At 36.8% G+C, this 23101-nt stretch overlaps 3 protein-coding genes across 3 annotated transcripts; all 3 read right to left on the bottom strand.

The window, feature by feature from the left end:
* Positions 1–4204: 4204 nt before the first annotated feature.
* On the bottom strand, positions 4205–8227 carry LOC132189073 (splicing factor-like protein 1). Its single transcript, XM_059603575.1, has 2 exons — positions 5768–8227; positions 4205–4550 (listed from the first exon to the last, which is right to left on the bottom strand). Exon 1 carries the CDS (start codon positions 8142–8144, stop codon positions 5799–5801), a length of 2346 nt encoding a protein of 781 aa, XP_059459558.1. The 5' UTR covers positions 8145–8227; the 3' UTR covers positions 4205–4550; positions 5768–5798.
* Positions 8228–10880: 2653 nt separating this feature from the next.
* On the bottom strand, positions 10881–16641 carry LOC132189814 (autophagy-related protein 3). The gene is made up of 10 exons (XM_059604608.1): positions 16441–16641; positions 16284–16354; positions 16038–16154; positions 15794–15960; positions 15258–15343; positions 15004–15055; positions 13705–13770; positions 12890–13017; positions 12319–12421; positions 10881–11180 (listed from the first exon to the last, which is right to left on the bottom strand). Exons 1-9 carry the CDS (start codon positions 16599–16601, stop codon positions 12325–12327), a joined length of 945 nt encoding a protein of 314 aa, XP_059460591.1. The 5' UTR covers positions 16602–16641; the 3' UTR covers positions 10881–11180; positions 12319–12324.
* Positions 16642–17255: 614 nt separating this feature from the next.
* LOC132190038 (uncharacterized) lies at positions 17256–21563 on the bottom strand. Its single transcript, XM_059604916.1, has 5 exons — positions 21293–21563; positions 21013–21154; positions 20010–20236; positions 18967–19224; positions 17256–17844 (listed from the first exon to the last, which is right to left on the bottom strand). The coding sequence occupies exons 1-5, from the start codon at positions 21518–21520 to the stop codon at positions 17539–17541; spliced, it is 1161 nt and encodes a 386-aa protein (XP_059460899.1). The 5' UTR covers positions 21521–21563; the 3' UTR covers positions 17256–17538.
* Between the last annotated feature and the right edge of the window lie 1538 nt (positions 21564–23101).

Below are 23101 nucleotides of genomic sequence, written 5' to 3'. Positions count from 1 at the left end.
TCTATTATTTTTTTTTTTTTACAAGTGATGATCTAAGGGTTGAATTTTACTGTCACATCATCAAATTATAAGACAATGTTTAGTAGTCTTCTAAATATCTAAGAGTTGAATTTTAGTGTCACATCATTAAATTATAAGATAATGCTTAGCAGTCTTCTAAATCAGCCATTGTTTTATGGCCTATTGGTACTTCTGCTTTCAAGAATGAAGCTTTGAGGTTCAATCCATAATAGATGTTCCCCCTCTCCCGCTTTGAATAGAACACGTGGCACAATAATACACTAAGGAACATCGAATCATTCTTTATTTGTCGATTACTGAGCTTTGAAAGATAATGCAATTGTGACATTTAAGATTAGTGCTACTATTTAAGATTAAAGCTTTAATCCAACTTGGCTTCACATATGGGCAGCAAAGTATAACTTCGTAGGATGAGTTTTGTCAACGATCAGATGACCACTCAATTGAAGTTTGAATAATTGTACAAAGAGAATAATTTGCTTATTCCCTGCCTCCCCTTATGAGACCCAAATTCCTTGCAATTGCTAAGTCCCACCTTCGAACAGAAGCTACCCGAGAACTTGTCCCAAACAGCCTCTCACATGAGATGAGGATCTAAATCCTAAATTATGGAATGTTTCCCACTAGATGATGCCTCCATACAACCAGACCATCAAAGTTCGTCTATTACTCAACTCAACTACATCTCACCTACCCATCAATATAGCCACGCTTCCTAAATTCATAAACATTCATATAATGCATAAATTTATAAGCACTTCTATACTTCTATAGAGACACCCCACATTGAAGAAAACAGACCATCGAAGACAACCAAGTAGCCAGAGTCTTACAAAACATCCACAGAACGTGCATAAATATATTGAACCAAAACAAATCAGCAATATAACAAAATGGAATTCAACCAACAATATATTGGATTAGACAAAAAAAGGCATACCGGCAGCCATAAGAACACAATACCCAACTATGTGTTTGGTACAGTATAGTTGATTATTGCCCACGTTATAATAGTACCGTCACCATCAGCATAATGAAAACAATCAGGCCCGAAATGTAGGAAAGAGTACTAAAATATAATTGCAGTTGTACAATAGCCGCATACATAAGAAAATTCACAATTCAAACCACTCATTGGCACACCTAAACTAAAGGACAAGAATTCTGGTTCAAACTCCCAACCAACACCCCCGTCCCCCAACCCTCCTCTCTCTTTTCTGGCAAAAGAAGCAGAAAAAAAGCCCTAACAAAAAACACTAGCTTGAGAGCTGTAGCAAATCTTCACTGATAAGGATCTGCAGAGCTTGCAACAGCAAAAACACCTTTCAGAACTTTATATCATCTCACAAAAGTAATCCTGACCAATTTAGTCACAATCAAGTAAGCACATTGATAATAGTTACAAAAACCTGGAGGACACTACTTGACTTCGTACAATCTCAAAAAATGAGTCTACAACTAGGGGCGAAGGTTACATGCCTGCCCAAAATAGACCAGCTTTGTGGGCAGTAATGGGAGCAAGCAGATGTCACAGATGGTGCAAAAATAACCATGTGCAAGTCAAAGACTCATTAGTGGCAGTGAAATGTTAGTGAACTTGTGAATGCCAGATAAATAAATACCACACTACCCACATATTGATAGAATCAAGCAACAAGTAGTTCAAGCTAACAGATTCTCAGATATGCATGATTGTATTGACACATACACAATAACAATCAAAAATCCCATTGCTGCTTCAGAAATCCTTCAATGCAGAACCTATAGATCTAAAGGAAAAGTGGAGTTATACAGAACTTCTTACTATGATTTCTCACACAAGGAATCAGAAAATGAGGGTCCTCCACCAAATTTAAACAAATTATTGATGAATTGACATGTTTTTTTTTTTCCTCATCATCATTTGGGGAAAACAACAATATCAAGATAGCAAGCAAACATTCTCTAGACTTCTACTTAGATGCAAAGCCATAAAGCTGATGATTTTGGTCCCCACTCACAAGTTAGCAAATCAGAAGTAACGCTCATAGGATAGAAAATTTTGAGACTACGCCTCATGAAGTTGAGGACCCAAGTTTATGACTGAACATGAGAACAGCCCCACAGATTGTCCCGGGTTTACCTAAGACACGGGTTGGTGCATCTGAATGTGGCTGGGGGAATAGTCTCACAGGGATAACCTCATTAACACCATCCCTTCTCCCCCCTCCCCCACCCATGCCCCAGGAGGTTGAAAAAGAAAAGAAAACGCTAATCAACATAGTAAAAGAAGAAACTGCAATTATTGGTTTTGGTTATTATGAAGATACATGACAGAGAAGGCAAAATGCAAAAGAGGATCAATTGAAACAAAAGCCAATAGCAAATCATGCTTAAATTAAAAATGTGTCAACAAAGAGCCAAAAAGCCATCATCCACGGCTCAGAAAGTAGAAATTTGGTGTTAAAAAAGGATGCAGTCCAGATATAACAAGTAATATATACAGATAAGTTCCAGGTTGTTCAGACAAGTATGATAAATCAAAACTAACCCTAATCCCTTTACTTGAAAACTTCAGGAAAAAAATATATACTTAATTGTATAGCAAACATTATCATTAGGATCCGCTGTCAAAATTTTGAATTTATTCAATAGGAAGAACAATATCAGAATTATCGGAACATGCAAAGCTCATTATTTAGGAACAACTATGTTAAGAAAGCTCACCACACACAAACTACTACTACTACAAACTTAGTCTTCTATACAAAAGGCCAAATGCACCATGCAGTGTTTCAAATATGCAAGGCGTTGCCAGTTAAATGGATATATGTGACAGCAAAAGCAATCAAAGAACTTGCGGTTATTATTTAAAAGGGTATGCATGTGTGTAATATGAAGACCCAAAAATTTCTACACAAAAGGATTACAGACCACTAAACATGATACAACCACTAGAAGAGTCGGGTTAATAAAATGTTCCTTTTGACACCATCATATATAGACTATCGACTCTTGAGTTGTACTTCACTATCATAATAATCTATTAAAAACGCAACATTAGTACTTTTAAACTACACACATCCTAAAAATCCACTGGCAGTAGCTATATCTTAGTAAGAGCATGTTTGAGATTGCACTTGAGAAATAGATTTTTTAAATCAAAAAGCGTTTTTTGGCAAAAACTTCATTTTTGAAGCTTTTGCCAAAATTGCATTATGGTCTTTTTGGACCCTTAAAAACACTTTCAATTTTTTTTTACTAAATGAGCACTTTTTTCTTCAAACGGACTTTTTGAGTGTTAAACGCACTTTTAGGCCTTTCAAACGCACACCCAAACAGGCCCTAAGAAGAGTACCTAGTTATTTTCATGTAAAACCCAAACTAAATCCATACACATGTAAACCCCTGAAGTACCTACCGTTGTTCCTGTTTATGTGCAACAAGCACAAACAATCAGCTGCACGACGCTGGCAGCTAACTGTTAATCCCAAAGTGGGAGATGCATATGACATGATCCCATATTTTCTTCCATAGATTGCCAAATAATGAGTTCAAAAGAGTGATGCTCTAAAATTATTTTATCCTTCTTTTTACCATGCTAGACAGATTTGTCCATATTTGATTATGTTACTTATTGTAGCAATAAATATTGGACAATATCACTACTTCCTAATCAAAGTCAACCCAAATCATGAAAAACTTAGGAGCCAATATGTGGGGGGAAATCCTACAACCTCACTTCCTTGCTCATACTCCAATTAAAATGGTCCGCAAACTCAGCCCACTGAAATCAAAGCCTCATCCATCCTATTCAGAGACTTGACCAACATTCATCTTTGCCTCAAGCCATTTCCTTCTAATGACATTAAAAAATCATTTAAAAAAGCCTGTGCTAACCGATACATGTCTGAATTCTTGTACCTGCCACATAACTGAGAGAAGACATCAAAAGGGATTGGGTACACATAGAAACACAATGAATATAACGAAAGTCATAAGCAAGATATTCTTCCACCTACCCCAAAATGCCTTAAAATAGAAAGGCATAGTTACCTTCTGGACAGAATGAAACAAGGCGTCCAAGAGACAGCTTCAACACCAAGGCATTAGGATAATTAAAAACCCTTAAAATAAAAATGGGAACTAATACTCAAAATTAAAACAAGTTAGGAGAAGCAATCAACAAAGTTAGGGACCCAAAAAGTCAAATGAAATGTAACATAAGATGTCAGAAACGTATACTGAAAAAAGTTCAGATAACTGACAGAAAGAAAACATTAGGAAACAGACATTCTGTAGAAGGCAATAAGCAGCCACCAAAAGAAAAAAAGAGACTCCTACAAGAGCACCCATGGATTAATAATAATAAAAATGATGTACTTTAAAGTGGCTTCTCGAATACAAGACTCTACGATCAGAACTTCTCCTCCAAGTCTCTGCAAATGTCATAACAGTACAGCAAGGTTAAAGATGTGAGTCCCAACTTCCAACAAAATCATGGCAAGAGGTAAGAAATCAGGTTCACAAGATCTCCTTGAAACATCAGCCTGTCAAAATTTTACATCATAACAATGAAGAAGAGTTAAGAACTGCAAAAACAATATAACAAACAAATTATGCAGTGGTAAGGTGCATGCAGTTTACTCTAGTCATACAAATCAAATCTATTAAAAGTAGAAAATTATAAAGAAAGCGTCTCTTACCCAAAACAACAAGTGGAAACTCTTAAGTGTAGTTCTAGATATATGATCACGTCCCTCAGTGCAAGATAATGCTTACAGATTGGTTCAAATAAAGATAAAGCAAAGGCATTACCAACTGTGGTACTGAAAATATGCTCTCCAATTCTTTTGTTCTGTCAGCACTGTTTAGATGTTGTGGGGGAGAAGGGGGGAAGGGGGGGTACTAAACAAGGATGTTAAGATTTATTTACATCGTATTTGGATGGCATAATGTGATATGGTGATAATTCACATTAACAACCAAACAGGAAATAAAGATGAAATCAAAATAATCTGTAATGTATTTTTTTTATAAGTAAAATAATCTGGAATGTAGCCTCTCCTTCCTCTAAAAAAAAAAAAAAAAAAAAAAAAAAAAAACCTTCATATAGAGAAAAGACCTAGAGAGAGTTCTGGTCTAAACATATTCTGTTTCCAAGTATCATAGGCCACATAACTACTGTTTTATAGATCAAAATGCCATAGAGTTTCACACTCTTGGAACTCTCTTAAAATGCTGCACAATCGTTGCATTGTTTGTGTTACCTTTGACCAAAAAACCAATAGTCAATCAGACGGGGAATTTACACCTAGACACACACACAACTATAAACAGCAACTGTAAATTTTTTTTCCCAATAACATGTGACTTAAGTCTTACTAAGATCCTCATTTTTCTTGTCCAGGTATAATACTGATGAAGTAAAAATTAACAGCTGTATATGTTTAACAAGCTTTTGCACGTGAAAAATAAATCCCCTTGCCACAACAAATTGTTACATGCCTTTCATACCTAGCTCCAATATGAGGATCACTGGATGCTGCAGAGACCACTTGTTAATCAAAATAAAATTAAATAAGCAGCAGAAACTAAACACCACTAATTTGAAGTGACAACACTAAAAGATCAAACTGTTAATGACCAAATCAGGTTCAAGTTTCATCCGATGGCAGATCAGCTATCAAGATTAACCAACATAAAAAATCAATCAGAACGACAATGAATATGACCAAATTGAAGCAAATGGATTTGGTCTGCATACCTCTCAAATTGTTGCTGAAAAGGGACCCCACTTATTTCATCTCTGACATGAATTTCTCATACTCAGCATCTGCACCATATGTTGCCTTCTCTGCAGAAGAAACAGGAGGGGGCAATGGCGGATTTGCAGCCCAAGGCATGTTCCCAGTGCTCTGTGATTGGTCACCAGTTGAGCCAGGAACAGATGCAGGAGGAGGTGGTGGCGGAACTGCACTGTAATAAGTTGAATAGCCATATGAAGTTGTGGGATATGTAGGTTGTGGCATTCCAGCTAAAGAATTCCCATATATATTGGGCGGTAGAGATTGAGTAGAAGTACTATTTTCAGATTGCACTCCTGGAGGGTAACTTTGTTGTGCTTCACTTGAAGTTGTCGGCTGAGGCTGAGAACCAGGTGGCTGCATAGGTGGAGGATACTGTACACCATAAGGTGGCATAGGTTGACCCTGGACAGGAGGATACATGGCTGAACCAGGAGGGGCGGGTGCATAAGGAGCATAGGGTGGAGGAACAGGAGGTCCCCATGGAACTGGAGTGACCCCATAACTTGGAGGCGGTGCATTCCCATAAGGACCACCTGCAGTAAATTGCTGAGATGGATAGGCGCCAACAGGCTGGCTTGAAACAGGATATGTGGGCATTGCCGAGGCTGGTGGGCCAGGAGGCACAACAGGCTGAGGAGGCCTACCAGCAACTCTTACAGCAATAGTTCGCCCCTCTAGCCGATAACCATTCATGCTCGCAATAGCATTATTGGCCATTTGAATATCTGCATACTTGACAAAACCATAACCTTTGCTCAATCCAGTAACACGGTCCTTGATAACCTTAGCCATCACAATATCGCCAAAAGGGGAAAACAAACTGATCAAACCATCATCCTCAAGAGTAGGTGGCAAGTATCCAATATACAAGTTTGTATCATCAATTTCCTTAGCAGGTTTGAGTCCAGTTGCCCCTAACCCTGCTTGTGATGCACCAGCAGCATTCCCAGCATTACTGGCCCAAGGAGGATTGCTTCCCGAATTACCTGATCCCGAACCAAGTGCCAATGTACTGTTTTGCTTAGTGGCTGACTCAGGCACCGTCCCTCCCAACTCTGCCAAAAAATTCTGATACTCATCATCCATCTTCTTCCCAGCAGTCCCTTTCACCGGACAATCAATAGTTGGGTGCCCACCATCACCACATATCTTACACAACACATCGCTCTTAAAAGTTGAAGTACGCGAAGGGCAGGCATACTGGCGATGCCCTGGCTCACCACACAACCTGCAGTACTCTTCATCCCTTATGGTTCCATTCAAAGCTGCCAGTTCCCTAAGCTGCTGCCTCTTATGCTCATTCAACACCTCATCCACTGGCTGCAGCAGCTTCTCCACCATCCCAGCTGCAGCTTCAAGCGCATCCTGTGTCTCCGCCTCAACCAGCACGTGTAAATCCTCATTCTCAGAAGGATCTGGCATCTTCAGATCCCTCTTCTGCTGCAACCTACCCTCCTTAACCGACCCTTTCCCCCGAATCACAATCTTGGCACCAGTCTCCCTCTCCATTCTCTTCTGGGTATTCCCTCTCGGCCCAATAATCAAACCGATGAAATTATAACCCGGGTACTCTTTCATCGGTATGTAGAGCTTCTTCTGAAGCTTTGGTGGCCGATAATCTGCCGGCGGCTTGAAAGCCGGGTTACGCTTTATAATCTGAGAAATAATCTCAGTCCTCTCTTTGTTCAATCTCTCTCGCGCGCGATACTCCCTAGTATTAATCCTAATGCCCATATTATCGTATATCGGTTCGGGCGAAGGGGAACGAGCCCCTTCCGCTCTGTCGTCTAAAGGCAAACCGGACGATAACATCCGACTAATTTCTAAAAGCCTACTATTCAAAGCTTGGATTTCGGGATCAAATTCGATACCTCCGGTGAGCTCCTTCATGAAATCGGGGAGCTGAAGCGGCAGAGACGATGGCAGCTTCGGCTCGTCGTCGGCCCACCGCGACTTCCTCTTCCGCGCTCCGCTGCCCACATCGTCACCGTTTTGGGTGTTGTTAGCGTTGTCGGTGTTGGAGTCCGGTTGAGGGTCCCATCGACTGCGACGGCGGCGGCGGCCGCTGGTGGTCTCCTCCTCGCCGCCGGATAAGTCCTTGTCGGGGGTGCCGCTGTGGGTATTGGTCAATCCGTTCTCAGAGAGCAGAGGTTTGAGGATCTCAGGCTTGTCGCCGGTGGGTGGATCCGAGGCGGGAAAAGAGGGCGGAAAATCGGTGGTTGGGATGTGATCTAGGGTTTCTGGTGGTGGAGCAGGAGGGGGAGAGGAGGGTTGTTGCAGAGGGTCGTCTAGGGTTTCGATTTGGGGATTAGGGTATTGTTGAAGAGCGTCCATGGATTTGGTTTTGATTTTTGGCAAACAAGAGGCGTGTGCTTGGCTTATGGTTTTTCAGTGCTGCGGACTGAAGAAAAAAGCTGTGAATGTGAACCTCTGGGTTTTATATCTGGCGGATTCACTACTTTTACACGTATAGTGACGGCTTTTTTTTTTTTTTTTTAATTTTTAGAAACAACTATCGAAAAGTTTATCATTCTTTTAGAAAAAACTATTGAAAATAATAATTAATTAAAAAAAAAAAAACCTCCATGACATTACTCTTATAATTAAACTAAATTTGTTAGCAAAACTATACGATCCGACTTACATAATAACAGCATGTATGCTGTAGTTTAATCAATGGTTAAGATTGAATCTTAAAATTGACTTACTTTTATAAGCTTTTAATAAAAAAAAAAAAAATTTGAAAAATTCAATTTTGCCCGCTAATTAAACTACAACATGTAAGCCGAATCCAAACCATACATCTTATGGTAAGCAAGCTTATCATAACATTATTTGGTCAAGAAAATTTAAACTTGAATTTTGTTTTCAATTTTGTGCTTTTCAAATTATATAGTACATCCTCAATAATGGTATTAATTAGTACATCAGCCACATAAATATGATAAATTGTTCTCTAAAATAAGAAATATTGAATGAATGGAGGATAGTAAATTATATTATATGTTACAATTTATGTTCCTTCCAAAGAAGATATTAATTGAAGAGAACATAAAATTTTCACAATGACCTCAAATTCTTATAATATAATTTGAAAATACAAATTCTTCTTATATCCCAAAAAATTAATAAGGATTATAAAAACATTAATTTCTTAGCATATACAATATAAATTGGAGCATCTTTGAGTAAAACTCGAGCCGACTAAATATTTTTCCATGTATAAGACGGTCTCCGGCCCAATTTTGCTTATAGGAGTGTGTCATTCAGATAATATAAAAAGCTTTTAGTATCTTGGTATTGAATTTATACAAGGAGACTCTAAATCAAGATGCAAATTGTATTCAATTAACCGGGAGTAATGGACTCTAACCATTGCGCCAGCAAGCCTGTGTAATTACTTGGCCACCTGGGTCATTTTCATAATCATCTTGTGAGCCCCGAATCTTCAAGCATAGGGCACGATGAGAAGTGAAGGAACATGAGATAAAGACTCCAAAGACCATTATTGTGAAGGAAATGACAGTTAAAAGCATGTCATTATAAAAGGTAATCCATAACCAATTAAAAAAAACTTTTGGTCTTTTTCCTAAAATCCTAAAACTTTGCCCTATTTTTATTTCAATATATATATATATATATTTTGTTAGATACAGCTAACTTAAGCATTAGAATTATCTTCCACCTGCCCACATTGGCAAGCTCCTTTACTTACTTGTCTTATATTTTGCAAGTGCTTTCTATTAATGTTCAAGCATGAAGTAACCATTCTAATTGTTTGATGTCATTTGTGAGAACAAGATATTGTTCCTCAACAAAATCCAAATGTCAAATACTCAATCAAGGATTGCCCAAAACAATGGTGGTGAAATCATTAATATTGGCGTCAAGATGTCCAACCTACCTAGGGCCAGAGCTACCAGAGCTACCATCAGGACAACTAGGAGTGTTCAAACGGGGCGATTATAATCACTCCGCCAACCGCGGTTTTAGGAGTAGGAAAAAGCGGTTAATAACTAATAACCACCTACCCTTATATATAATAATATAAATATAAATATTTTATATTTTATATTAATAATTAATATAACATCCAAAACGACACTGTTTGGGTGTTAAACACCAAAACGGCGTCGTTTTAGTCGTGTATGACTGTATGTTTGTGAAATATAATGTGGTATGTAATGTTTTGCGGCAAGCCTTATTCAAAAAAACATTGCTTGACCCAAAAAACATGTTCTTTTCATCTTTTTTAGAACACTTTGACCCAAAACATTTAAAATAAACCCAAAAAATAGGTACAATGATGGCCCAAAACATTAAAAAGCCTAAAAACCGATATAAAAAAACGTTATAAAACCACTAGTTATTAGTTTGAATAACTGCTAACAGCTTAGACGATTGCAGTTATTAAAAATAGATAATTGCCCAAGGTAATTGCGGTTAGCAAGTATAGCCAATAACCGCTTATGCAACCCTAAGGGCAACTATTGAGAATGAAAAATCTAACTCATCATTACAGATACTCTCAGCATCCACTACTTTTAGTTATGGTCAAAAAAGTATATAAAAGTGCCCATAAAACTATCCACAATTTAATAAAATGAACCATCTCTCTCTTACTGTATTTGGTTCCATTAGTAAAAGCTAAACAAAATTAGGATCAACCATTGGAATGGAAAATCCAACCCATCATTACCGATATCCTCAGCATTATTTACCTACTCTGCAAATAATTAGACTATCCTGTTTGGACAAAAATTGTCTAAAAAGTTGTACAGGACCGAAAGAGTTTCTCTAAAGTAGATTAAAAGAATTTTCTTTAACCTATTGTATAAAATTGCAATGTGTCCCTTAGCATTAAAAAAACTATATATTTTTTTAGTAACACGTAAGAAGCACGTGCCTTTTTAATAAAATTTCCTTCAATGCTATTAAAAAACCACGTGCTTTGTGTGGACATGTCAAAAAAAGAAAAAAAAAATACACAAAAGACACATGACGATTTTATAGATTGAATTGAAAAGAAAATTCATTTCAACCTAGTTTGGAGGTGTTCTTTACGACTAATCTAGAGAGCTATTTTCGATTAAAACAATCTTGTCATATGCCAACAATAAGCAGTTCCACTTCACCGCTGACTTATTGATCATGGCACGTCAACTATACAATTATAAACTGATAGCCTCCGTTAATATACAGGAAACTGTACAAGGATAATTACAAAACACATTATAGCATATAATTATTAATAAACAGTTTCATTTATATATTATTTACAAGAACGGATGGCTGTGCAGTACAGTGGACCGATTGCAGTAACCAGAGGATATTGCTGGAATTTTACATGAATTTTTAAAGCTTCTCCATCTGGCATATAAACATTGAATGAAAAAGATGTCAGACACCAATATATTTCACTAATCACAATCAACAAATTATCAGTGACACTGGATATATGCAAGAAAGAAAACAAAGCATGGAATTTACTCATAGCCAGGCATACTGGTGAACCAATGCAATTTGAAATGTTACACCTTAATATAAGTTTGGCCCTTATCATTGTTGTTGTTATTACCTTATTATTCTTACTATTATTATTATTATTATTATCAGAACCAAAAGATCCCCAACTTTAGGAGGTTCTGATGGGATTACGCATACTTCTCCAGATCTATTGGATACTAAGGTCATTAGTTGCACACCTACTCCAAAAGAAATGAACTCAAACACCACTAATAAGGTTTGCAGACGTGCAAGCACACCTAACAAAAGAAAGGGCATGCTCAATGTTTAAGAATGATTCAAGTATGTATTAAAGGCCTAACCATTGATCCAAAAGTCCCAAGACTGTTAGATACTGATTTGGTTAAACCTTTAACCCTTAAGATCGTAATATTCCACCACGCTTCTGAATATGACGCCTATAGCGGCCTGCTTTATCAACTCTAACTCTATGGTAGTCTTTTCTCTTTTAGAGGCATCACAGAGAAGGATTTAGTCAATATAAGGCACAATCGATGCCAAACAAGCAAAAGGAACAGCAGGTTTGGGACCCAAAGCTGATGCAGGGTCTTACTAAATTGACACCAATATTGGATGTTGGGACTGGTTTATTGATTAAGGTGAAGACTCAGAAATATAGCTGAAACGTGTCTGCTGGTGAAAAACTCTGGAAAGTACATCATAGATGAAGGGAAAATCAAGAACGGGAAGATGGGGAACCTAGGCATCCCTAGGGTTCCCAGGTACCACTCCCAAGAGAAGATACATTACACAATGCAGTAGCAAGGTCTTTCGAATACTTTCTTTGTTAGCTTCAGTATATGTCAATAATACAATGATGGACCTAAGACTAAATCCAAAGAACCACCAAAACTGACCCAACACAAATAACATGAACACACGGTAAAGCTCAAACACATATTGAAACCCAACTAACCAGAAGAATATCAGAAATAAAATTATGGCCAAAAAACATATTAAGGAGACATAAGAGAGCATTTACCTCTCATCAGTTGCTTGAGCTGCCAACATCAAAGTCCATGGTGTTATCATATTCGATAGTTGGAATTACGGAGGCCATGAATTTCAAGAATAAGAAGAGGTACCTACATATTTAGGTGAGAGATTGAAATATATGAAGGAAAAATATAGAGAAAAACCGGGAATATTGAAAACCGAAACATACACAAGGTTCAAAAATTTGTATAGGACACTATATTCTTCATGTACCAACGGACATATTGCTATATGGTCTCTCATATATAACAATGTCAGAATATTAGCAAGCATAAAATATTTGCTTGATTTTTCATTTATTAGTTTTTTTTTTTTAGTTATGAACAATTTCACAGAAAAAGTAATGATGGGAAACAAGATATGAAAAAAATTAATTTAGGGGTTAGGTCGTGGGTAGTTTAATCCAATCCAACTTCGCATTGATTAGTCTCAGTTTGAGTTGGTTCAACTTGACAGCACGAATTTTGTCAAATCACTCAAAGACAGTGCCAAGTTTCAGAAGTATGGAGGAATCAAATCTTAATATGCCAATGACTGATATGAGGATGGAAATTTACTTGTCAACTTCTGGCTCAACCCCATGTGAGATTAGAACATCAATAATCTTTTTCATCACGGCTCCATGTCGACATGGATGAACAGATGCATGCTTCCCAGGCAAGTGAGGATGGTCTTCGATGGTTACCTGTACATTATTGAATTAATAATAACATATAGCCAAAAAAATTGAAAATAAATATATCAATCACCGAAATCAAAAGTAAACAAACAAGAAATGTCTACAGAAGTAGATTCTTCAGCAGAAGAGACAATTAGGAAAGCAATCACTGTGAAGTGATTTTGGAAGGACATTGGAATCACATATGGCCAAAACCATGGTAAGTAGGACATTCTATTCTAGAAATAGAACCACTAAGTATTCTTGTTGGAAGCATAAGAATAACCTCTGAGACTCATAAATGGACTTCTCCGGACTAGCATCCACAACTATGATCCACATCCAACAATAACTGAATTACTAAACTACTTTTGACTCACAAAACTCAAATAAAAGCTGAATTTATCCTAAAATTCTACCGCCCATGTCCAAAAATACCAGAATTTACTAAACTACCTTTTACTCACAAACTTAAATAAAAGCTGAATTTAGACTAAAATGAGAAACTAACAACTAATAAGCTACAGTGGAAGCTTGTCTCTGTAACAAAAATCCTTACATAACATGAACTCATAACTTGAGAGTTTGGCTTCCAAAGAGGACTTGCAAACCACTCACAGTTCCAGTAATTCTGGTCAAACTAAGATTTGGTAGACATTATGACAGAACACCAAACATGTATAAGAAATAAAGAATTTCATTGTCATATCTCACCGTTTTGTGTGCATGGTCTTGACTAACATCTTCAAGTACAAGTTCTGGTTGCAAAAGCATCCTTGACTGCCACAAAACACCGGAAAGTGCTCAATGATGAGGTTAAATAATCACGTGGAAAAACAGTTGATTTTACACTGATGCTCATGATTAAATGATCAATACATTGACAATTCCTGTACATGCTTGGTTGCTATAAAAACAGTTAAATCCACTACCATCATGATAAAAAACATATTTCTGTCAGCATGAGAAGATATCGAGTTTTGCATTTGCTGATAAGCTACAAACACCAAATATACCACTAAAGGGGATTTAGGGTTCAAGTGTAAGAAAATTTGGAAGTAATCAGGAAAACATGTCGCTTCTCATAGTTCTTCTAGCCATCATGCATTTGGCCATTCTATGAGAAAAGCTTGGAAACCATGTCATTCATGAAAAGAAAAATGAAAAAAAAAAAGAAAAAAAAAAGAAAAAAAAGAAAGAAAAGCTTGGAAACTGTGGAAGAGAGAGAGAGGGGGATCTTGGATTTTTTTAAGTAACATATTTTCCTTTTTCTTTCAAAAAGAAAAACGAAAAAAGAGGGTACATCTCAAGTACATGGTAAGAAATTTTGGAAAAATATCTAAAAAAGGAAAACTTAAGCGACTGAAAGCAGAGAGTTTTCAGAAGGTGATGAAAAACACTTCTATTATTTGGATAAAAATCATATAGAAAGGGAATTGTGAAAAGGATTTGGTAACCAGTTGCAAAGTCAAATATGATTTGGAATGTATTGTTCATTTACACGTTAATATATGAGCTCATCTTAGCATAAGTTAAAGTAAATGAACTGTTAAAGTTTTTACCTCTATAGTATAGTATCAAACAGGCTGACAGTTGGTTAAGCACTAGGAAGTTATATCTGAAAGACATATATATTCAACTTATGCACCCTACATGAACAATATTTGACGAAGATCCAAATATTAGGTAATGAAGAAATGACCAAAGTATTGTAATTCATTTCTATTTTGTTCTTTTTAAGTTTGATTTCCTCATTCTTTTTATTAGATTCTAGCAACCTAGAAGATCTGAGAGCATTTGAATCTGACAATCACTACAGATGTCGATTAGGCCACAAGACTGGAAGAAAACATCTTTCCTGCATATAACATGCCTATGCTACATTTATGAAAGGCATGCTCATGCTCTGCCAATGCCATAATTAAATATCAAAATCAAAATCAATGGATCAAATTTTCGCTACTTCCAATTATCCAACACATAGAAGCTACAAAGATAAATTAGGTGACAAACCTCATCATATCCAGTAAGCCATACTCGGGGTGTTTGATAATATTTATCATACCTGGAAATAAAGGAATACAAGATGTAAAAACCAGCTAGGATTCAGATCTGCAAAAAGTAATTTCCAGCAAGGATTTTTGAATCATTAAAGAAGAGCATGTTCCTATCAATAAAGAAACTTGCTTCCTATAACAATTCTACTAAAAGATGACTAAAGATCATCAAAGTCCAAAATGTAATTAATTTTTTTTAATTTATCTTACGTGATGCTGACATCATAAGTTCGAGTGCGAATAATATTATCCTCATCAGGTTCTTGAGCCACAATATATGTAGACTGAAGGGTTGCCTGCATTGAGTATATAGACAAATAAATCACAATGATTATAACTCTCCTAATGCATGTTCAATTCAATAGCAATAAGAGAAATACTTGTTCATGGCCATCAAGCAAATGCAAGTACACTATTAAATCTTCATTATTACTTATGTGATACACATCATTATGGCCATCAACATTTAAAAAAAAATGACACATATTAATGTGGTAAAATTCATGCAATATTTTATACATTAATGTTTCCATAATCAAATAACTTCTAAGGACGTGTTTTAAGTTTAAAATCTGATAAAGGCTAGAATGCCACAGCCTCCTCTATCACTTCTGAGGAACTTCAAGATTTGCTAAATTTTACGAACTCTAAGAAATTACCACGAAGGGAGCTACCAAGTAAAAATTGGAACAATTCAAGCAATTCTAACAGGCTTTTGCATGATAGTTAGAATAGTAACAACTTACTGGATCATTTTCAATAAGGTTGTCAGGTTCATCATAGTCAGCCATGTCTGGAATATCTTCTTCCTCCTCACCCCCAAAGTACGAAGGAATTGACCGAATAGGATTCTTCCTGCTGATCTCTAGGGTCTCCATTGTAGGTAAGTTATCATCCTCATCGCATTTATTTTCTAAAGAAAATACAAGGCACAGATCAAAACGGGTACACTGAGTCAAAAAATTCCTAGCTCCAATTAGAAACACACACCTTTTGGTTTACCGTGAGTTGCCAGCCAACCATCATTATCTTCCCCATCAAGTAGCACTTCACCTCCAGCAGCTTCATAGTCTTCTTCTACAGACGCAGCCCTTCGTAGACAAGGAACTGAAAAGAAGTTTATAATTCCTAATGATTTGCATGTAGAAAAATAAAATACATTGCTTTTCATCAAAATCGTGAAGCTTAGAACGAAAGGAATTGCTCAAAAGGCCCGAAGCGATGACGTTTTTTTACCATTTCTAGTAATCAAGAACTGCTTTTCCGGGGGTAAGTACGGTTTCCTCTTGCTTGACTCACCGGATTCCCTACCGAAAAATAGTTCATCAAATTAAATTAGATTGAAATTGATATAATTTGAAGTGGCAAAGAGGTAAATTTTGACATCACCGACCAAGACCAGGTGGGGCATTTGGAGACGAGATTATCGCCGGCGACGATGAATTCGGAGACGCTGAGAACTCCTTTCTCCTTGAAGGCGGAGACGGTGCGAGGACCTGTGATTCTCTCTACCGTGCCTTTGAAGGCTTCGTGAAGCTTCTGCGTTAGCACCATCTCTTTCTCTTTCCTTCTCTCTCTCTCTCTCTCTCCCTCCCTCCCCCGTAAGGAATTATGGTACCAATAAAGTGTATTCTTTAATCTTTATCAACGTTTTGACTTTATTCTATTAGGACTTTCTCAATTTTCACAAATTTAAAAGAGTTTTTATGATTATTCAAATTATTAAAGCAAAATTACTGCGATTTTATTTCTTTTATCATTTTTCAAATGAGAGTGAATTTCAAGTAATGAGAACCCTTTTATCATGAGTATATAAGTTGATTTCTTCTACCATTGTAAGTTGAAGTTGATTAATCAAAGAATACATTTCAATTCTCTCTCCATTGCATTCATCTTTTTCAGCTTGTTTGCTTTGCATTCTTTATATATCGTAAAACTTGACACAGTTGCCTATAAATTTAGATAATATAAAGAGAAATATATACAACCAATCATGTAATTTTTCTGAATTACAATGAGCTCGCGTTGTACTATCAAAATGAGCTTAAAGGTCCATGTAATATATCAAAAGAACAATTTAATCCCGCTAATCAAATTCATGTTGCGACAAATTCCCTTAGGTGTCACTTTAGCAATAGAGAAGCTGAACATATAGGCAGTGGGGTGCGACCGTGAGGACGACGAGCACAAGAGAAGAAACAGGAAGGAAATTAAAAAAAAATAATAATAATAATAAAAAACAAATGTGAGAACACATGATCTGTTTGCAGATTTATTATATTTACATCAAAAGCATGAAAATTACACACGAAAGATACAAGTTCAAATCCTTTTATTGATCTCACAACAGCTCTCTTGATAACTAGTTCATAACATAGAGTTTGCATCCAGCAACCCGGCCATATCCAGAAGACATTCAAGTTCTTTTCACACAGACTAGAAGGAATTTCAAATATGGATAACCCAATAAGATATTTGGAAGTATCATGCCTTATGGTATCAGCACAACAGATCCAGTAGTCTTCCTATTTTCAAGGTCTGCATGTGCCTGTGCTGCCTGAGACAAAGGGTAGGTATGATTTACTCGAACCTTCAAGACACCTGATGTGACATTAGCAAATAACTCCCCAGCAGTTTCCAGTAGCTCATCCCGAGTTGTATTGTATTGCATAAGGGTAGGCCGGGTCAAGAACAGGGATTTCACAGAAAGAGCTGACAATGGAACTGGATCTGGTGTACCTGATGACTGCCCAAAACTCACCATGTACCCACGAGTCTTTAAGCATGCCAATGATCCCTGTATATGTAAACTTCCCAATAAGGAACTCCTTTCCAGGACATAATGGATGAAGCAGACCAGTGTAACAATTTCAGCAGATTCAAGTAAGTTTTAGGAATATATCGTTTGATTTTGATTATTTTATTTTGGAGGAAAAATAAACTTAACTCTCCGAAGTATCACCACTTTGGCACTTATACTTCCAAAGTTTAAAAAAGTGGCACCCAAATCCCAACAACTACCTAATTGTAACACTTGATACCTTTTGTTAGCTTTTTCCATCAATTTGGATGGAATTCACGTCACGTGCACCGTGTGTGACATTTTCAAACCAAATCTTCCGATGATGCCCCCCGTTCTTGGATTTTATATGAAGTCTTAGAAACTTTTAAAGCCACATGGCTTTTGGATAAGTCCCAGAAGCTCTTGCCTGACACTAGGACCTTCAAAGTATTATTCACTGTATTGAACATTTGGTTCAAAAATCCATGAACGAGGGCATTTTGGAGACATTTGGTTCAAAAATGTCATGTGCAGCACATGTGATGTGAGTTCCGTTCAAATTGAAGAAAAAACTAACGGATGGTGTCAAGTGGTAACCATTAGATAGTTGGTGGGGTTTGAGTGTCAATTTTTAAGCTTTATAGGTACAAGTGCCAACGTGGGGTTTTTTTTTTTTTTTTGGGGGGGGGAGTAAGTGTATTTTCTCCTTTATTTTGAGCCTTCTCAAGCTTGGATGGTTTTAACTTAAGCTGGCAGAACTTGATTCAGAAATTATCTTACATGTTTTATAATTTTTCAAAATTTCATCTGAAATAGAAATACCTGGGTTTGGCAGGTTGGTCCTAGAAAATCTCGGGGTTAAAATAATAGCTGATTGTTAACAGTTTGATGTGCTCGGTTGGTCCTCAAGTTGATACACCAAACCCTTACTTGTTTTAAGTTCAATAAACCAACCTAAATAAATTTGCATCCTTGGCTACCATATTGAGATAATGCAAGGAGCTAACCACGAAACCTAATTTAAATATATCTGAAATGCGTATTTGATGACACATATGCAGAAGATGAAGCTATCTCAATACAGAAAATGAGAAGAGTGGGGGGAGAGAGAGAGAAGAGAAAAAAAGCAGCCAGTACCTGGAAGGTATCTTTTCCTACAGAATCGTAGACAACATCAACCCCATTGCCTGATGTAATCTCATTGACACGAGCAACAAAATCCTCTTCCTTATAGATTATAACATGGTGACACCCATCATCTTTGGCTTGAGCTGCCTTCTCTTTGGTTGAGACAGCTCCAATGACAGTGGCACCTAGGGCATTAGCCCACTGGCATAGTAGAGATCCAACTCCACCAGCTGCTGCGTGAACAAGGATTGTGTGTCCAGGTTCAACCTGTATACAAAACAATTATTTCACATCTAGTAGTAAATGTAATTAAGGCTCTGTTTACTGAGCTGGCATTACAGTGAGGACAGAAAACCAAATTTAGGCATACTATCTTAGCAAGATGCTAGCTTCTGAGTGTTTTACAATTGCAACTTTGAAGAAAAAGGAACATGCATAGAGATACTTGTGAAGAACAGTTTTTCAAATGATTGAGAAAGAGACACCATTAGATCAATCTTAAATTTATAGTCAGTCAACTTAAAAAAAGAAAAAATCTAGTCAATCAATCTTATATCATTTGGACATTTATCTCTTATTTTATTTCTCAGACTGTCCAACCGAGTAGGATGGTCAACCCACTCGATTCAGACCAAAGAAGCCATGGAATGTGAATTCAAGGGTTCAATCCCATATGGATATGTGAGTTGTATTTCGCTATCAGAAAAAGTATTTAGCAAAAATAATGTCAACACCACAACACAGTTTGGCCATAAACTAGAATCATAACTTTGGTGTTCATCATAGCTGTGCATATACATTCACATTCATATTCAAGCCAAGCACTCAACAATGTTGACGAAGATCGTTCATTTAGATATCAATTACATTGGTAAATACAAGCATTAGCAGGCTGCATTTGTATAGACATACGTCAATACATATTGATGGAAGATATTAACTAACTTAATGTAAGATGACATTCACAATTTATCGAGATTTCCAGTCCTAATATTTTCACAGGCTAAATTTAATATAAATTACAACTTTCTGCGGTACACAATATAACCTACCTTGAAGCATCGGCGGAGTAGATATTGGGCCGTCATACCCTTCAGCATAACGGAAGCTGCAATGATAGGATCAATAGAGGGAGGAACAGGCACAACGTTGTTCGCAGGAAGGATCTGCTCTTCAGAATACGAGCCCATTGGGCTACCAGCATAAGCTACAAGGTCTCCAACTTGCCTGCCAGTCAGTCCAGGACCCACAGCTGTCACCACCCCAACAGCCTCCATACCTGAATTAGAATATGATATTAATAAACTGTATCCCACCTTAGGTCCTAACATCGTATTTAGTAGGAAAATCCATCTCTATTCCCATTCTAAAAAGAAATTCCAAATTGTATCATAACTAATGCAAATTCCAGAAACTGGCAAATACTTCAATAGATCTCTAAGACCACATTTGTACTATAGTTGTAAAGAAACCACTTTTCAATAAGCTATTATTCCAAGGTATTTACTTTCCTCAAAACAAATGAAGCTTTTGTTGGTGTTAACTTTTTTGTGATCTTGATATGCATCATTAGCCTACTTCCTGACAAGTTTAAGCTTTTATGATTACAGAGGGAATGCCAATAGCCTTCTCTAGTTCTCTTAAGTAGCAAAGAGTTCGAATAGGATGTGTCGCACACAATTTTCTGATGAGACTGACAATTCCCACAAGAGGATGATTTCCAACTTACTTGCTCACACTCTGACAATTAGTGAGCTGGAATCCGAACTCCATATTGAAACTTACATAGTTGGAAAAATTCATATGATTCTGTTATCAGTAACATTTGAGAGCTGTATATTACATATTTCCTAGAAGATGTATTTCTAAGCAGTACATAATTTCTGAAAGACTGTTTTAATCATCGCCCAAATCCTTATTTTGGAATTCTTGCAATTGCCAATCATATAAATTCTTTTTCATAAAGCACGCACCCAGAAGTTAGTAGAGACATCATTCCTGCTTGAAACAAAACTCTGTTTTACTGCAGAAACAACTAATGAAACCAAACCAAACCTGGGGTGAAGGGAAATGCAGCGGCCTTATAAACTCCTTTGCGGAAATACACATCAATGAAATTAAGCCCAATGGCCTTGTTTTTCACACGAATCTCCCCCTCCTCTGGCTCTCCCATTTCCACGTCCTCCCATTTCAGAACCTAGTCTCATAACCAAAACAGATTCTCAGAAAACAGAGTATAAAGTTACATAACTCTATACAAAACCTAAAACCCAGAAACCAGTTTACTAGTTTAGACATATGTGCTAGAATCTGCTTTGGGTTCAAGAGCCCTGACCTCAGGACCACCAAGCTCGTGAATCCTGATGGCTTTGACCATTTTGGGAACTGCTGACGACGATGCTCTCACCGGTGGGATTCTTCTCGTCGCACGTGTAGATGGTACGGGGTAAGAGGAAGTTTGTGGAAAGGGTTTTGGATTTTGATGGAAATGGTGGTGTGGAAGAGGGACAACTTGGGATTGAAAGAGTCGACGATGCTGAAATCCTACTCTTAATAATCCCATTTCATGTTTTCTAATTATATATTTTTACGGACTGTATACAAGTCTTGATGGGAATGGGAAAATCATGGGATAAAGAGAAACAGTAAAATACGGAGGAAAACGTCGTAGTTTTGCTTTTGCTAGAGGCACTAGCTTTTGAGTGGCGGAGCCGCATGGAGGTTAGAGGTGGCCACGGCCACCTACGTGGGATTTTAAAAAAAAAAATTCTACACAGACCCCTTTAAACTATTAAGAGAAAAATATATAAGCGGCCTCTACGTGAAATTTTTTAAACTCCTCCATTACTCCTTGCTTCTCAAATCTCGCACTTCAGCCTTTTTCTCCTTTTTTTTATTTTTTATTTTTTTTATTTTTATCATTTTTTCTTCTTTTCCCACCTTCTCCGCCAACTTCCTTTTGTTTTTGTTTTTGTTTTTTTTTTTTTTTTTCACCAGTCACTTTGTTTTATATTATTTACTTTATTTCTTTGTCTCCCACTATCCACTCTTTTGTTTGTTTTTTCCTCCATTTATACTCTATGGGATAGTGGTGGAGTCACATGAAGGCCAGAGGTGGCCACGGCCCCTACGGGGGATTTAAAAAAAAATTTACACAAACCCTTTCAAACTATTAAGAGAAAAATATATAAGCAGTCCTACGTGAAATTTTTTAAATTGCTCCATTACTCTTTGGCTTCTTAAATCTCATACTTTTGCCTTCTTTTATCTTTCTTTTTATCATTTTTCTTCTTTTGCCACCTACTCCGCCAACTTCCTCTTTTTTTTAGTCACCACTCACTTTGTTTTATATTATTTACTTTGTTTCTTTGTCTCCCACTATCCACTCTTTCTTTTGTTTGTTTTTTCCTCCATTTATACACTATAGGACAGTGGCAGAGCCACATGAAGGCCAAAGGTGGCCATGGCCCTAAGTGAGATTTTTTTTTTTAAAAAAAAAAAAAAAATTCTACATAGGCCCCTTCAAACTATTAAGAGAAAAATATATAAGCGGCCCCTACCTGAAATTTTTTAAACTCCTCCATTACTCCTTGGCTTCTCAAATCTCGCGCTTCAGCCTTCTTTTTCCTTTCTTTTTCTCATTTTTCTTCTTTTCCCACCTTCTCCGCCAACTTCCTCTTTTTTTCTTTTTTTTTTCTTTTTTTCTTTTTTTTTTAAATTTTCTTCTTCCCCACCGCTCACTTTGTTTTATATTATTTACTTTATTTCTTTGTCTCCCACTATCCACTCTCTTTCTTTTGTTTTTTGTTTTCCTCCCTTTCTCAAGCTTCCGGCTTCTTTTCTCCCTTTCTCTTCTCCCTCTCTCTCCCTTAATGGTTTACTCCCTCTCAATTTCTCAAATCAAATACTCTCTCAGGTTTCAACTTTATTAAATTAGGGCTTTCGGTATGTAAATTTGATATTAGTTCATTAGAGTTTGATCTTGGATTGCGCCATCACATATGAGAATATGATGTTAATCAACAAGATGCAAAATAACTCAACGCATGTTACACTTTTTGAGGTTAGTACTCTAAGTTCAATTCCTAATCTAAGTGGTCTTGTAATTTGAATATTTTTGTTATTAACTATTGAGAATATTGGT

This window comes from Corylus avellana, chromosome ca8 (assembly GCF_901000735.1).
Source record: "Corylus avellana chromosome ca8, CavTom2PMs-1.0".
In the NCBI taxonomy this organism is placed as follows: domain Eukaryota; kingdom Viridiplantae; phylum Streptophyta; class Magnoliopsida; order Fagales; family Betulaceae; genus Corylus; species Corylus avellana.
This window is presented reverse-complemented; position numbering and strand designations above follow the sequence as displayed.

Coding starts and splice junctions, on each gene's coding strand:
- LOC132189073 (XM_059603575.1), bottom strand. CDS start 8,144: ATGGACGCTCTTCAACAATACCCTAATCCCCAAATCGAAACCCTAGAC.
- LOC132189814 (XM_059604608.1), bottom strand. CDS start 16,601: ATGGTGCTAACGCAGAAGCTTCACGAAGCCTTCAAAGGCACGGTAGAG. Junction 16,355..16,440: donor AAATGCCCCACCTGGTCTTG/GTCGGTGATGTC, acceptor ATTTTTCGGTAG/GGAATCCGGTGAGTCAAGCA. Junction 13,771..15,003: donor GGCTTACTGGATATGATGAG/GTTTGTCACCTA, acceptor GTTTTGTGGCAG/TCAAGGATGCTTTTGCAACC.
- LOC132190038 (XM_059604916.1), bottom strand. CDS start 21,520: ATGGGATTATTAAGAGTAGGATTTCAGCATCGTCGACTCTTTCAATCC. Junction 21,155..21,292: donor ACGAGCTTGGTGGTCCTGAG/GTCAGGGCTCTT, acceptor TTATGAGACTAG/GTTCTGAAATGGGAGGACGT. Junction 20,237..21,012: donor TGCATTTCCCTTCACCCCAG/GTTTGGTTTGGT, acceptor ATTCTAATTCAG/GTATGGAGGCTGTTGGGGTG.